The 15,724-nt window shown below is 40.8% G+C and overlaps 2 protein-coding genes across 5 annotated transcripts in view; one reads left to right on the top strand and one right to left on the bottom strand.

The window, feature by feature from the left end:
- LOC135703294 (slit homolog 1 protein-like) overlaps positions 1 to 15,724 on the bottom strand; it is a 110,682-nt gene that overhangs the window by 40,642 nt on the left and 54,316 nt on the right. Inside the window, exons 1-2 of one of the 4 annotated variants that reach the window (XM_065224667.1) lie at positions 1,916 to 1,993; positions 1,805 to 1,852 (exon numbers count right to left, since the gene is read on the bottom strand). The exons of the other annotated variants lie outside the window; for them this stretch is intronic. Coding sequence (XP_065080739.1) covers positions 1,805 to 1,852; positions 1,916 to 1,944 — 77 coding nt within the window. The 5' untranslated portion in view covers positions 1,945 to 1,993. Of the gene's footprint in view, positions 1 to 1,804; positions 1,853 to 1,915; positions 1,994 to 15,724 lie in introns of those variants that run through there. 4 annotated transcript variants of the gene reach the window in all.
- On the top strand, positions 2,148 to 14,885 carry LOC135712079 (oocyte zinc finger protein XlCOF28-like). The gene is made up of 6 exons (XM_065235385.1): positions 2,148 to 2,151; positions 12,851 to 13,518; positions 13,576 to 13,688; positions 13,749 to 14,283; positions 14,351 to 14,585; positions 14,653 to 14,885. Exons 1-6 carry the CDS (start codon positions 2,148 to 2,150, stop codon positions 14,820 to 14,822), a joined length of 1,725 nt encoding a protein of 574 aa, XP_065091457.1. The 3' UTR covers positions 14,823 to 14,885.

Genomic DNA, 15,724 nt, shown 5'->3' with positions numbered 1-15,724 from the left:
TGATTACATTCCGTAAACCATAGCAAAACTATTTTGTATAAAGTTAACATAGCTTGAAAGGTGTCAGTGAAGTTTTAACTGTTCTAGAAATGGTTATTTTCTTTGCGGGTGGTTCGTCTCCGGCTCAAAAAAGATAGTAACCTAGTTACTTGAGCAAAAATATGCGCCATCAAAAGTTCTTAATGTAATCAGAACAATGTTTTTACGAGAAATTAACGCATGAAAAGATATTTTTAAACAAGCAGGCCACCCTAACCTGCTTGTTTAAAAAAAAAATCACTACTCGTGAACCATAAGAGATAGAAACGTCGTGTCTTCAACAAAGTCTCTTTGAATTGATTGTTTTACAACTGTTTACAACACTGCTTTGGTCTATCTCAAATAATAAAAAAGTTTGTATTTTTAATTCACCAATTTTATGGACCACCCTAATTTTGCAAACATAAAAAGATTGAACAGATACTCCTTTTTGGGACGTCTTGATTGTCAAGTTTTCTTCGTACAGCTAAAAAACATCTATTTCAACTGTTTTTTTTTGCCTATTTGCAACAATTTTGTGGCTTTGGCCAACTTTTGTTTTAAGGGGAACCACTGTGCACTGTGCGTCACTGAGATGGTCATAATAGTGAACAATATTCGCATTGAATGTTCTTTATCTTTGTTCCAAATTCAACACTAATGCAGAGCACACTGTACGGCATTTTAATTTTAGTTTAGCAAAATAAAGAAAATAAAAATATTGGATAATTGGAATCTTCCAAGCCAAACCGAAATGTTACTTCTGGAATGCATTCTTGCTTGTTTTGCATCATAACAATTAATGAATAAATAACGGATCACTATACCCTAATAAAATTAACCATAAAAGAGAGCTTAACCTAAACTTCGGAGTATCATCCAAACCATTTGTGGGGTAGTTTACCCATTCGGGATACAGTTCGTTTATGGCACTTGTTTATTAGGGTATGCCTGTCAGTTTTGATTGAAATGTTTTCCAAAACCATCGATTTTGGAACCGAAAACAGAAAAAAATATTCGGTAGGAATGTTGCGTAACGAATTGCAGGAAATATTTTTTTCAGAAAAGGTTCTGATTTGGTTAAAATCGATTTTTTTTTGTTTTCTGCATACACAATTAATCGCCGTAACTTTTTACTAAATACTTTTACCAGCGAAATCTGTTGCAACAATCAGCCATGCATTAAAAATGCAATGCTTGTTTGAATGCGTGTTCGGGTTTCAATTAGTCTCTTGAGCCAAACTGCTCCAGATGCTGCAACATTATCATTCATTTTATTTTGTGGTGGTACGAGATTTAATTTCAGTCTACGCTTCGATTTTGAACCTATTGCTGCGAAAATCTCGGATCAGAACAGTTGTTTTGATTTTTCTTCCCCAACAAGATTATTTAGGCTGTGAACCATTTGCCGAGTTAAATTTAACTCGTGGTTAAAAGTGACATTTCGAAAGTTATTTTCTATGTTCGAAAATCCCCGTGCTGTCGATCGACCGGTTTTCGAGCCACGGTTGTCAAAATTTAACTTCTTGTCTGTCAGAAATAACCATGCTCGGATAGCAGGGTTAATCGATAACTTTTCATCTGTCAAATTTTAACCAAAAGTTAAAATAATCCACCAAATGGTTCAGAGCCATAGTAGTTGTTGAGCGATAGGTTCTAAATACAAGCATATGCACATGTTTGATTTAGTTGCTCCTTAACTTAAATAAATGCGATTAAATTCAGAGAATTAATTTCTTTCAGGGGAAAAACTATGGTCTTACTAGGTATGCTATAATTGACTCACCAATCAGGATGTCCTTCAATGAACTGGAACTGTAAGGCTGCACAAAGGCTGTAAGTCAGACATTATGTTTAAGAACGTTATGAATCGTCACTGTTTTCAAAATAAATTTACCAACAAATCTGCAGCCATTTGCACTGCATGCTCGGAGTTGATATTCACCTTCTGCACGATTGGACTGTTCGAAGTGAACTAGAATTTAACGTGGACCGGCTCTCAGCGATCGTTGAAGTGCAAATTCAAACGCAAGTGATAAGCAGAGGCTAAAATGAGATCCGTTCTCGAAATGTATTTTTTTTGTGTCCTGGCTGAGATACGTCGTGTGGTTCATATATGAATTGCTGACATGGGTAACACAAACAGGGTTGCCCTATTTAAATCTGTATTTTTTTTTTGGATAAAAAACTGTGTCTTCAAGTGCTATTAGTATTTTTTTTTTTAATGAATCAATCAATCGCTCATCCGCCAGAGACTGATTCGGTCAGGGAATCCCAGGGCAAGATCACGAACTCTCACATCGGTACACAGATTACGGACAGGAGCAAGACGAGAAGTATAACCAGTCAGATGAAGCTCGCTTCGGGTAAAACCTGAATGATAATCGAAGAAGCAATACTATCATCATCAGCAAGAGTAGTCTGTGCATCGGTGCCCAAAAGAGGGAATCCCCTATAAATGTTCTTGGGCTGCAAATGATTGCGATTTGTCTTGATTTTCTCTTCTACAATTTCGTTATAAGCGACCGTTTCTGATCTCGAGGAGATCTGACGATGCTCGCGTATTGATTATATTAAAGCAAATGTAACTTGATTTGGCTCAATGCTAGTTTTCTTTGGTCGATTCCTCCTCGAGATGCTTGAATCTGTGTTAGATTCAGGAACTAATCAATTTTAATATCAAACGTTTGATAATGTAGCTTATTATAGCATTGCCTCGCAAAACCGTGTGAAATTAAAGTACCTTCGACTGATGATGATGATGATGATGGTCCCACCTCTTACCCCTAAAAAGGTTTGAGCTGGACGATTTATCTTTAAGATAATTAAATATGACATTTTAACCAGGTTGGCAAACAAAATCGAACTGGTTTCAGTTACAGAAATAAATTCCCTCTAGAGTTTACAGTTGCTTCACAGCGATATAAATGTGGAAAAGCTCAGGCGTCCACCTCTTAGTTCGCCTTTTTGTCCACCTAAAATATTCATAAGTATTACAAGCAATCAAGAGTTAATGGACAATCAACAAACCATCCTATTACACTAGCAACTCCACAATCTGATGCTATCATAATTTTCAGCAATGTCAGGAATGCTCACGAACCTCCGACATTTGCCAGAAAACTACTAACTCAAGGTATCTACCAAATAAGCTTCAAAATTGCATTTTATTTTATCAAATGTTAAATTCTGTCCTCTATATCCGTAATACGCGCGCGAGGCTCAAACCTTTGTAGACTACTATTTTTTTTTACTACTACTATTAAATCATATATCAAAAATCCATCATCACCATCGTGGCGAACAAAATAGTTTTTGCAGTGCTACAATAATTATTAAAAAGTCGTTATAACAGCTATCCATACAAAATGATCCGTTAAAAATAACTTCGGTAAGATACATAATTTGTCAATTCATAAAAAAAAAATCACTGGATAACCGTTCAAAAGACAGTTTTAACGTGTGAAATGCAATGTCTCTTAAATTCTGCTAATGTTTTTTTTTTTTTTTTTTTTTTTTTAAATGCGTTTATTTTTCCAGGCTCATTTGCCGTAGCTTTGCGGAGCCGATATTCATTGTTTGGATGACAAAATTTCTTAAAACTAACGTTAGTAAAGCGGGGGCCGATTACTCGCGGCTATCTCGAGGTTAGGGGTAACAAATTGTAACAAATGGATGGCAGGGTAGGGATTGAGAACACAAGGTTTGGAGAGCAATGTGCTTTTTATCTCGAACTAAGCGACCAACTGACGAAAAAGACAAACATGGGGGTATACCGATGGGCAGCTAACAACTTGGGGGAACACAAGATGACACTAACTACTAAATCCTCAGATCGATCCGTTTTAAAAACACATAAATTAAATTAAAATATTCGAGATCTCGGCTCGCCAAGATGTCTCTAACGGGCCGCATAGGTTGTTTTCCTCGGGCCCTGAGGGATGCGGATAACTCGGATCTAGCAACACAATGTAGGGTGCATGACCAAAGCACGTGGTCGATATCGTGATAGCCACTACCACAAGCGCACAAATTGCTGCCTGCGAGCCCGATTCGGAAGAAATGCGAGTCTAACGAGTAGTGATTGGACATGAGCCTTGATATGACACGTATAAAGTCACGGCTCATGTCCAATCCTTTGAACCATGGCTTGTTCGACACCTGTGGGAGAATAGAATGTAACCATCTTCCCAGATCACTCTCATTCCATTTTTGTTGCCAGTTGGTGAGGACGTGCTGACGGGTAATTGAGAAAAATTCCGCAAAGGCGATTTGTCGATCAAAAATATCGCCTTCCATAGCGCCCACCTTAGCTAGCGAGTCCGCTTTCTCATTACCCGGAATTGAGCAATGAGATGGGACCCAAGCTAAGGTGATAGTATAGGAGCAGTTAGATAAAGTACTCAATTTTGCTCGGATTTCGGTCAGGAAATACGAGGAGTGCTTCATCGGCCTCATTGATCGAATAGCCTCCAACGAGCTAAGGCTATCAGTAAAAATAAAATAGTGATCAGATGGTAGTGAGGCAATTTGCTCTACTGCGTAAAATATGGCTGCTAGTTCCGCAACGTATACGGAACAGGGTTTTTGCAGTTGATATGAGGCGGTATGAAATTCGTTGAATACTCCAAATCCAGTGGAAGCGTTTATAGTTGACCCATCTGTGAAAAAACTCTTATTGTTACTAACATGGTGGTACTTGTTTGCAAAAATTAAGGGAACAACCATCGATCGATGGTGATCTGGTATTCCACGGATTTCTTGCAACATGGTCAGATCAAAATTTACAGAGGAACTATAAAAGTCTTGGAGGCAAACACGAGAGGAATTGAATGAAGAAGGGCCAATCTCCAGCGTCATGTACTCGTAATAGAGACTCATGAATCTTGTTTGAGGATTTCTGTCGAGCAGCTTCTCAAAGTTTTCTATTACTAATGGGTTCATTACTTCACAACGGATAAGAAACCGGAAGGACAGTTCCGCGAAACGATCTGTTAGTGGGAGAACACCCGCGAGTACTTCGAGGCTCATCGTATGCGTCGAGTGCATACAGCCAAGCGCGATTCGGAGGCAACGGTATTGAACCCGTTGCAGCTTCAGGATATGTGTTTTCGCCGCGGATTGAAAGCAGAAGCTACCGTACTCTAGAACCGACAAGATGGTTGTTCGGTACAACCTGATCAGATCTTCCGGGTGTGCTCCCCACCAAGTTCCAGTAATTGTACGAAGAAAATTGATTCTTTGTTGGCATTTTTGTTTTAGATACGCAATATGTTTTCCCCATGTGCTTTTGGAATCGAACCAGACACCTAAATACTTGAAAGATATACTTTGAGTGATTGTTCTACCCTTTAGTTGAAGCTGTAACTGTGCAGGATGATGCTTCCTAGAAAAAACAACCAACTCAGTTTTCTCCGGAGAGAATTCGATACCCAGCTTCATAGCCCAAGTAGACAAATTGTCTAAGGTATCTTGCAATGGTCCTTGCAGGTCCGGTGCACTTGGCCCTATAACGGACACAACGCCGTCATCTGCAAGCTGTCTTAGCGAGCAATTTTCATCAAGACAACCATCAATGTCTTTTACATAAAAATTATAAAGAAGGGGGCTTAAACATGAGCCCTGGGGGAGACCCATGTAACTAATTCGTGAAGTTGTCGAGTTTCCATGAGAAAAGCTCATATATTTCTCAGACAACAAGTTGCTCAAATAGTTGTTCATAATTGGTGAAAGCCCACTATCGTGGAGTTTATCCGAAAGGACATCGATACAAACAGAATCAAAAGCCCCCTTAATATCCAAGAAAACTGAACCCATTTGCTGTTTTTGCGCATAGGCCAGTTGAATTTCAGTTGAAAGCAACGCAAGACAGTCGCTCGTTCCTTTGCCTCTCCGAAATCCAAATTGCGTATCTGAAAGTAAACCATTCGACTCGACCCATTTGTCTAGACGAAAAAGAATCATTTTCTCCAACAATTTCCGTATACAGGACAGCATCGCGATGGGACGGTACGAGTTATAATCCGACGCGGGTTTACCGGGTTTTCGAATGGCGATAACTCTTACTTGCCTCCAGTCATCCGGAACAATGTTGTGCTCCAGAAATTGATTGAATAAGTTCAACAAGCGTCTCTTCGCGACATCTGGGAGATTTTTAAGCAAGTTGAACTTGATTCTATCCATTCCTGGAGCTGAATTGTTACATGAAAGGAGAGCAAGTGAGAATTCCACCATCGAAAACGGGGAATCTATTTCGTTATTACCCGACGGACGATCACGAACGTTGGTTTGAACCGACACCGAATCCGGGCAAACTTTCCGCGCGAAGCTGAATATCCAACTGTCCGAGTACTCCTTGTCTTCGTTAATCGGTGATGACGCGTTTCGCATTCTCCTGCCGACATTCCAGAGTGTTCTCATGGAAGTCTCTCGCGACAAACCATCGACGAACCGACGCCAGTAACCGCGTTTTTTTGCTTTAATTAAGTCCTTAAAAGTTTTCTCGAGGTCGGTGTACCGCTCGAAATCCCCGACCTTGCCGTGTTTGCGGAACCGTTTAAACGCGGCGGACTTCTCGCTGTTCGCGTCGGTGCAATCCTTATCCCACCACGGGGTGGGAGGTCGCTTGCGGACGGAAATACCCGGAACACGTTTCGTCTGTGCTCGCAGCGCAGAATCGATGATAAGACGCGCGAGAAAGGAGTACTCGTCCAGCGGAGGAAGTACGTCAACCGATTGGCTGGCATCAAGAACCGCGGTCGCGAATTTTCGCCAGTCAATGTTTTTTGTAAGATCGTACGCGATGTCGACCGAACGAGTAGAAGATGAACCATTGGTAATAGAAATTTTGATTGGCAAATGGTCACTACCGTAGGGATCTTGAATTACTTTCCACGAGCAATCCAACGATAGTGAACTCGAACAAAGTGAGAGGTCTAATCTGCTTATTTTTGCTGGAGGTTTGGCTACTCGTGTTGCTTCCCCGGTGTTCAGAATTGTCATTTTGAAGAAGTCGCACATGTCGTATATCAAGGTTGAGCGGTTGTCGTCGTACAGTTCCCCCCAGCCTGTACCGTGAGAGTTAAAATCTCCCAAGATCAACCGTGGCTCCGGCATAGCCGTGCAGATATCCGAGAAACTTTGACGAGAAATCGCAGTTCGCGGTGGAAGATATACTGAGGCAATACTGAGGCATTTACCTCGAATATTAACCTGACATGCAACAACTTCAATGCCTGTCACCGAAGGCAGATCGATTCTGTAGAAGGAATGGAGCTTGTTGATCCCCAGAAGCACCCCTCCATACGAATCTGCGCGGTCAAGGCGAATAATGTTGAAATCGTGGAAAGCAAGATCGTTGTCTGAAGAGAGCCATGTTTCACAAAGGGCAAATGCATCAGAAAGTGAGTTGTTAACTAAAAATTTAAATGTGTCAAGTTTTGGCATAAGACTTCTACAGTTCCACTGAAGAACAGAGATCATATCCCCGACCTCATTCGGAGAATTATCCATCGAAAGATATGATCGATGCAAGGAAGGACCACCTAGAAGCTAGTTGCTTCAAAAGAGTTTTCACCATTGGCAGCACTAAATTAATAATGCTCCTCGTTGAGTCAGAGACATTGAATATACTGAAGAAGCTATCCACAATACCAGAAAACGTGAACATGGGGGCATGTTCTTGCTGATTATTCAGCTGCTTTTCTGGCCGAAAAACTGGGACATCTGGGGTTTTAGATGATCCTGGAAGTGACGGAAAGTTCTTGTCATAATTACAAGGTTTAAAACCCGGTGGAATGGGTTTCGGTGTATTTCCGTTACCTCTTGAATTTTCCAAGGTGGAAGGGTGGTCCGTACGAGTGGCCTTACGAGGCTTTTCGGTGGTGTGTTGTTTTGCTCGTTTTCTCGTATTGCCTTTAAAGACAAACGGACTACCCTCACCGCCCTCTGAGTCAGAGTCTAGATCATCAACTGGCAAAATGGAGAACGTGTTACTGTTTTTTGGTGTGGTCTGAGAAGATGAAGCGGTATTCTTCAAGAGTTCTGCTAGTGTTCTCTTGGAGCGAGCTTGCAGAGACCGCTTAAGTTTTTCTCCCTGCTGTTTATACCTCGGGCAGTTAGTCAGGGTATGCAGGCTCTCCTTGCAGTACACGCATTTTGGTGGAGCACCGCAAGGGCCCTCTTGATGTTGCTCGCCACACTGATCGCAGCGTGGTTTGTTCGAGCAGTAGTCCGATGTATGACCAAGTTGTTTACATTTCGAGCAGTTCATTACCCGAGGTACAAACAGGCGTACAGGCAGCCGAACCTTGCCAATAGCGACGTAGTGAGGTAACGCTTAACCCGAAAAGGTCACACGAACAACGAATCCAAACTCATAAAGCAACCAACGATACAGACAAAACGGCTGCTACGACTACCATGACAAACTTGCTCTGTAACATAGCTCGATCCGAGTGGTAGAAGGATAATGATATATTGCTTGCCTGCTTTGTTGCAATATACACGGATGGGGACAAAGCTTGATATGAATCGAGAAAAGACATAACAAAAAAATTTCCATTAACACACGTGTATCATCTTCGGGTTTACTTTGTGAAGCAGCTTACCAACAATTTGCTCGTTTCCTTCTACCGCCCCGAGTGAGTTGTGTCGCACGGGCTGCTTGTCATGAAAAAGAACGAAGAAGATTATATCATTATTGCTTTCGACTTCTGACATAGCGTTATTATTCGGTTCGTTGATCGCTTGTCATTTTGTCATTTGGAGATATTTTTGATTCCTTGCACACAAAACGAGTTTGACAAGGAATAAGTTTTTTTTTGAGCCTACTACGGATACTGACTGCATTTGAAGGCAGTCCAATATCTTCACCTTCGGCAGAGCACGGTTTTTAAAGATTCCGAAGGAATCGGGACCCAAGAAATCATCACTAGTCAAACTCGCTTCGGTGACCACTCCTTCAATTTCTACCTCACTACTGGGTATGTAGACTCGGTATTCCAATGAAAAAAGCTCGCACGCAACAATTTGGTTAGCCTGCTTCCGGTCATCAACGGTAACGCGCAGTTTTATTGGTGTTACCTTGAAAATATCGGTAACGGCCGAAAAATGTGTTGTTAGATCCTTAGAGATCCTCGGAATGTTCAAAGGTTTTTGTTTGGGCCGGAAAAAAACAACCCATGGGCCTTTCGAGGCTTCTGGGTAAGCCTTTAGGCGGGGGAGCGCAGAGGTTTTTGGGGGCAATGGTGTGGGGGGTGCAGGTGGACGAGGAGGAGATGGTGGGGGAGAGGGTTGTGGGCGATACCTTTTCTTGGGATATGCTCCAGTATTTTTGCTGGAGAGCAAGTCAACTGGAACGTCAAGGGTTTCCATTTCCACAACTTCCTCGAGACTTTCGTGTGAGGTGGAATTAAGAGTTTCGTCGTCTGAGATGGAAAGCGACCATCCCCCGCCTTTATCATTTTCATCCATTGCGGTTAAATATCGCCGCAATGGTGTTTTTTGTAAAAATTTTTACAAATAATTGCAGTAATTTCAAATAATATCAAAAAAAAAAAAAAAATATATATATATATATATAGTTTCACTCTACTAACGAGTAATACATGCAAAGAAAAAAAAATCAATAAATAAATAAAAAAAAATAATGATTATATACTATTTACAGAGTTTTGGATCACCCTAAGTAATACAAAAATAATAATAAAAAAAAAATCAAGAAAAAAAAAAATCAAGCGAAAAAAAAAATTGGATTTTTGGATCACCCTAATTAAACACCAATCTTATATTGGACCAGGGAAACAAGGAAGATGCTATACTGGCGAGAACAATACAAACGACACGATTTATACCTAACGCACTGAGGCGGCAGCAGACTGGAGAGATATAATTGTTTGATCCAACTGCTGCAGAGTCAATAACCTCGATGCTGGTGTGCCTCGGTCGACTCGGTAGGCAATATGACGCTCTTTCGTTGTTGCTATCGGTGGGGTGATGTACCGATAGTGGTGATGATTTTGCTGATGATGTTGCGATGATGCTGGGTTAAAGCTGGACCGTAATGAAAGCACTCGGCATATCATTAACGGCTTCCTCACTCGCGCACTAGTCGTCTAAACACTATGCCAATTAACTTTGGCGAGAAAAAACCCTCGCGTGGGGAAAAACTCAAAACTAAATGATAGTGTCGTACAACGAGACCGATGCGACTTGATCGGCTCAGCGTGCGAGACGGAATGAACTTCTGCTAATGTTGTTGAACGTTTAATGTGTCTAGGCATCGAATTGAAAACATTTATTCCTTTGAAAAATAATGAATTCTGTGAAGCACAAGTCAAGAAATGTGGTGTTCTTAGGGGCTGTCCATAAACTACGTAGACAGTTTTAGGGGGGGGGGGGGGTTGACAATTATCCACGGCCCATACAAATTTTAATTTTTTTGTATGGACAATTGTCTACGCAGGGGGAGGGGGGGGGGTGAAGAATCCCAAAAAAACTGTCTACGTAGTTTATGAACAGGCCCTTATTTCATCCGCGTTTCTAGTATTATATCTATGATAGTCACTTCCTCTTTCAATTCGATCACACAAATATCGAGGTAGCAAACCGTTAACTACTTTAAAAATGAAAACCATAGTCAAATATACAATTCTTTGCTTCACCGACAACCATTGTAAGGCGTCTAACATCAAAGTTGAGGAAGTGAATCTATTACATCTCAAAATCAAACGCATTATTTAATCCTGCAAGCGCTGTAATCTCGATATTTGTGTTGCATTGGACAGAAATAAAATGGAAGGGCAAAAGTCTAGATGAGGAGAGATGATTGATTTGTATAGCTGTATTTTACTGGCAATAGTTAAATTGTTTTTCAATCGACATAGAATTCCATACTTCTTGGCAATTTTCTTGATGACATTGTCAATGTGAGAGTTGAACTTAAGTTTGTCATCAATAATCACGCCAAGATATTTAATCTCCTGAACGCGATCAATAGTCTCATCATCAATTACAACAGAGACGTTCTCATTTAATCGATTCCGCGAAATCACCATAAATTTAGTTTTACTTGTATTCAATTTTAACTGCTTACACTTCAACCATCTACTTAGATACTGCAAATCTTCATTCAAGTGTGAGACGGCAACTTCTAAATCCTTAGCTGCAATGAATAACACAGTATCATCTGCAAAAAGATTAATGTCGCAAAACCGTAAAACACGTCGCAAGTCATTAATATACATAATAAATAAAAGAGGCCCTAATACACTTCCCTGGGGCACTCCAAGGTTGTTCCCCACGGGACTGGAAACAGAATCATTAAAAACAGTCCGTTGAGTTCTGTCAGACAAATAGCTTTCAAACCATTTATATGCAGTACTCGTAATTCCAAAGCGCTTGATTGTACTTAACAGTAAGGGCCTAGAAATTGTTTCAAAAGCGCGTTTCAGATCCAAAAAAACAGCAACAATCGTATCTTTACGCTCCAAGTTGTCTTTCCACTTTGCTAACACCAAATTCAATGCAGTTTCACAAGAATGCCCTTCCCGATATCCCGATTGTTCTGGTATCAACAAAGAGTTGCTATTCAAATACTCCAACAGCTGGCCTTTAACAACAAGTTCTAAGATTTTCTCTAAAGTGTGCAACATGTTGATGGGACGAAACTCTTCGACTTTAATCGTTCCAGCAACTTTTTGAATAAGAACCACTAAGGATTCCTTCCAAATTTGTGGTACATGTCCATTCTGCAATGATTTATTAATAAGGTCCAGAAAGATGTGGCCAATGACATGAAAGCAATCTTGAATAACTCTAGCATTAACATTATCTACTCCAGCCGATTTTCCTAATGAAAAACAAATAACTCTAAGTTCATCTAATGTGATTGGGTGAAAAACTTCAAATCTGCAACTACTATTAACTGGCTGTTTTATTTCGTCAGGTTCATCGACCAATTCAATAGATTGATTAATCAATGAAACGCTATCTACGGAATAATCATTAAACTTAGCTGCAATTACTTGTTCTGACTGTTTTAAAAGTTATGGACCGCGGTTTGCAATTACTAGGTTTTAATAAAGATTTCAAAATTTTCCATAACTCTTTGCTGTTGTTTTGATGCTGATCAATCTTCCTTTGAACATATTCACAACGAGTTTTCTTTATCGATTGTGAATACTTATTACGCGCGATTGTGTACCTAGTCCAATGATTGTCGTTATTAGATCTACAAAACTTTTTGTACAATTTGTCCCTTTTCCGTTTAAGACGCAAAAGATCCAAATTGTACCAGCTGTTCGAGTTTTTCAAAGAAACAAACTTTTGCTCAACTAGTTGATTGGTACACGTTTTCAAAGCGTTATTAAGAACAGCTGTAGATTCATCTAAGTTACCGTCCGCGAATGGAAAATCCAGGCTTCTCTCAACAAGGTTGGAGACAGCTTGCTTCGAATATTTCCTCCAGCTCTTCAATTTTACAAAATTATCGTTATCGTTAACATGGTCTAAGACATTAATCACTAAAGTTTCATGATCGGTTATTTTCAAATCAGTATCGTAACTGAACAAATGGAATCAAAATTGGAATAAACGTGGTCAATTAAAGTTCTACTGTGCCTAGAAATACGCGTATATTCATTAACCGTTTGCTTTAAATTAAAAAACTCAGCTAAACGCTTCAAATGATTCGAATTATGGTTATCACGCCAATTAATATTAAAATCACCAGCCAATATATTTAATTTACTAGAATCAAGGAATGTCTCGAGCCAGTTCTCTAAAACTTCAACAAAACGCTGGTCACTAGAACTGGGAGAATGATACACAGATTTATCAGTTCCGGAAGAGGCTACAGATTTATCAGTTCCGGAAGAGGCTGCATTTGTACCGAACAACGGACTGCTGACACCATCGGAAATTGAGTTAGCCCAACCGACGAAGGCCATCGGAATTGAGTATGCCGATGGAAAGTACTATTTCCTGCAGTCGGAAGATGAATCAGATGATGAGTTGATTGAACGGGTTAGCACTTTGGATTGTCATTCGATGCAGCTACCGATGAAAATTAACCGGGAAGATAATGTCTCACCGTTGGATGAAATCGAAGAAGAACAACTACAAGAGGTAGAGGATGTGGCGGAAGCAGAGAATGAGTTCGAATTGGTCGTTTCGGATAATTTTAGTTTAGAGGAGGCAGAGGAACAGCTTCAGCAAGAAGACGACTGCGATAGGCTGTTTGTGGAAGAAACTCCGACGGAGGTGGGAATGGATAGTTTGATCGAGGAGGGTAGCGTGATAACCACCTCGGAGGTGACCGATGCTGATGGTCAGGAGTATGTTCTGGTGAAGGAAGAAATGCACGATGAAAGCAGTCAACTAATGATGGAAGCATTGGACGATGAATCTGTAATCGAAAGGGATAACATCACTGATTATGGCACGGTTGAAATGCTGGAAGATTCGTTCCCTTCGAATTCAAAGGAGAAAAGAGTGGATGTAAGTTTGTTCGAATTTGTTCAATATTTTGAAGGTATGCTAATGTTTAAATTTCAGAAACATTTTTGCACGTACTGCAATAAAGGTTTCCCTTACGAAAGTGCTCTTAAGAAACATTTGTTTGTGCACACCGGTTTGAAGCCCCACGTTTGCGGCACCTGCGGTAAAAGGTATCCCAAATTTGCTGCTGTTGTTTAGTCCAACTTACTCAGGTCATTCGGTCATTTCAGTTTTTCCCAAAAGATTAACCTCTCAATCCATCTGCGAAAGCACACTGGAGAAGAACCTCTCAAGAAGTATACCTGCTCCGTTTGCGGAAAGAAATGCATTCGATTGAGCGAACTGAAAATTCATTTGAAAACCCACTGGAAGAAGTATCCTCACGCTTGCACGCTTTGCACGGATCGATTCGCCGATATTACCAACTATTACGAGCACATCAAATCGCAGCACAAGAACGAAATATCCCTCCAGGAGAGTATCGATATGATTGCTCAGAACGAGAACGCTGAGCTGATCGTGCAGGGTGATGATGATACGATTACCGTAGATGATGGATTGTACCGCTGTACGGTTTGCCTGAAGACGTTCAAAACGGAAAGGCTGCTAAAGAAGCACAAACGGAAAATGCATCCCAAGGTGTTTGTCTGTGCCAGCTGTCCGAAGCAGTTTCTGTACAAAAGTTTACTTGACAAGCATGCGCGCGTGCACACACAGGAGAAACCGTTCAAATGCCCGCAATGTGATACGTCATTTTCGCAGAAGGTAATCCTCTTCGAAGGAGGTTTAATTTTGTTAAAACTTATACCACAACATAATTTGTCCACCGTAGGTCAATCTGGAGGTCCACCTCGGCAAGAAGCACAACATTCACGTGCGAAACATCCAGCCAAGGTTGTTCGTCTGTGAGTACTGCAACAAATCGTTCGATCGACCTTCCACGCTGCAAGTTCACATCCGCACGCACACCAAAGAGCGGCCTTTCGGTTGTATGGACTGTCCGAAATCGTTTGCATCGAATAGTGCCCTGGCAACGCACATCAAGACCAACCACCGGGGAGAGTCAAGTAAGACGCGGTTCCGCGTTGACAACTGATCGATTGTTCTACAAAGTGTATTGATTTTCCTTTTCAGTACTGTTGCAATCATTCCAACGGAACTCAGCTATCAATGCCGAAAGCATTATCCTGGAAGAACGGAGCGCCCCTTCGGATATCGTGGAGGAGGAAGAAGACGAGGATGTCAAGTTCATTCAATATTCCATTCAGTTTGTCAATACGGATGGAAAAGAGGATTTTCTCTAGGCAGGCGGACTCTGCGGATTTGTGTGTACATAGTAGGTAATTTAGTTAAGTTAGTGGATGTTTTATTTAAACTTTTTACAGTAGTAGAATAGACGTACTACAAATCGGTTATGATTATAATATAATACTTATGACCGACATGCACAGTAGCACCGCTGTACTCATTTAATCTACGTCGATTGGGATGCTTAATGGAGTACAGAGGTACTACTCGGTATGTTTGTACAAGGTATAAGACTCGTTTTTGAAGATCGACTTGTGCTGAAGAAATCCCAATGGTAGGGTCACAATTCTAGATAGAGCTGTAATTGGGGCGTAACAGCTTTTGTAAACAATGACTTCTAGCGATGATTTCTTAAAAAGTTAAGGCTCGCCTACACAAATGCTGGTTTGAAACCCTAGAAATCATCGAGAAAAGCAACTGTTCGTAGTCTGCGAAGGGTCCGCAGGTTGCTTTCTACTTGGTCGATCCACCTTGCCCGCTGCGCGCCTGTTCTTCTTGTTCCTGTTGGGTCGCTTTCGAGAACCATTTTCCGTGCCCAACCCACCATAGTCGCCCAATTTTTGCAATGTGGACGATGGATAGTTCTCCCAGCAGGTGGTGCAATTCGTGGTTTATTCACCTCCTCCACGTTCCGTCATCCATCTGCACTGCCTATAATCGCATATGGATTTTCATCAATTTTGAGATAACAATGCTATCAACTATCATTTGGCATTTACTATCATATTATGTGATAAAACTTTGAACTTTGATAGTGAAAAATGTGAAAACAACATCAAGTCAGTTTGTCCCATCAAGCAAAATAATCGCATATCAGTCCCATCCTGAAATGCAAACGTCCATAATTCAAGTTCAAGTTTTGCTTTTCAAATGCAAGCTTCATTACAACAGATTTTAA

The sequence above is a fragment of the Ochlerotatus camptorhynchus genome, unplaced genomic scaffold (genome assembly GCF_037179485.1).
Source record: "Ochlerotatus camptorhynchus isolate MF236.1 unplaced genomic scaffold, CSIRO-AGI_Acam_v1.1 ptg000002l, whole genome shotgun sequence".
Classification (NCBI taxonomy): domain Eukaryota; kingdom Metazoa; phylum Arthropoda; class Insecta; order Diptera; family Culicidae; genus Ochlerotatus; species Ochlerotatus camptorhynchus.
The sequence above is the reverse complement of the archived record's forward strand: the minus strand, read 5'-3'. Positions and strand labels throughout refer to the sequence as shown.

Bases quoted from the DNA above. Each gene is read 5' to 3' on its own strand.
- LOC135712079 (XM_065235385.1), top strand. The intron at 13,689-13,748 runs GTATCCCAAATT...CGGTCATTTCAG, and splicing joins TGCGGCACCTGCGGTAAAAG to TTTTTCCCAAAAGATTAACC. The intron at 14,284-14,350 runs GTAATCCTCTTC...TGTCCACCGTAG, and splicing joins ATACGTCATTTTCGCAGAAG to GTCAATCTGGAGGTCCACCT.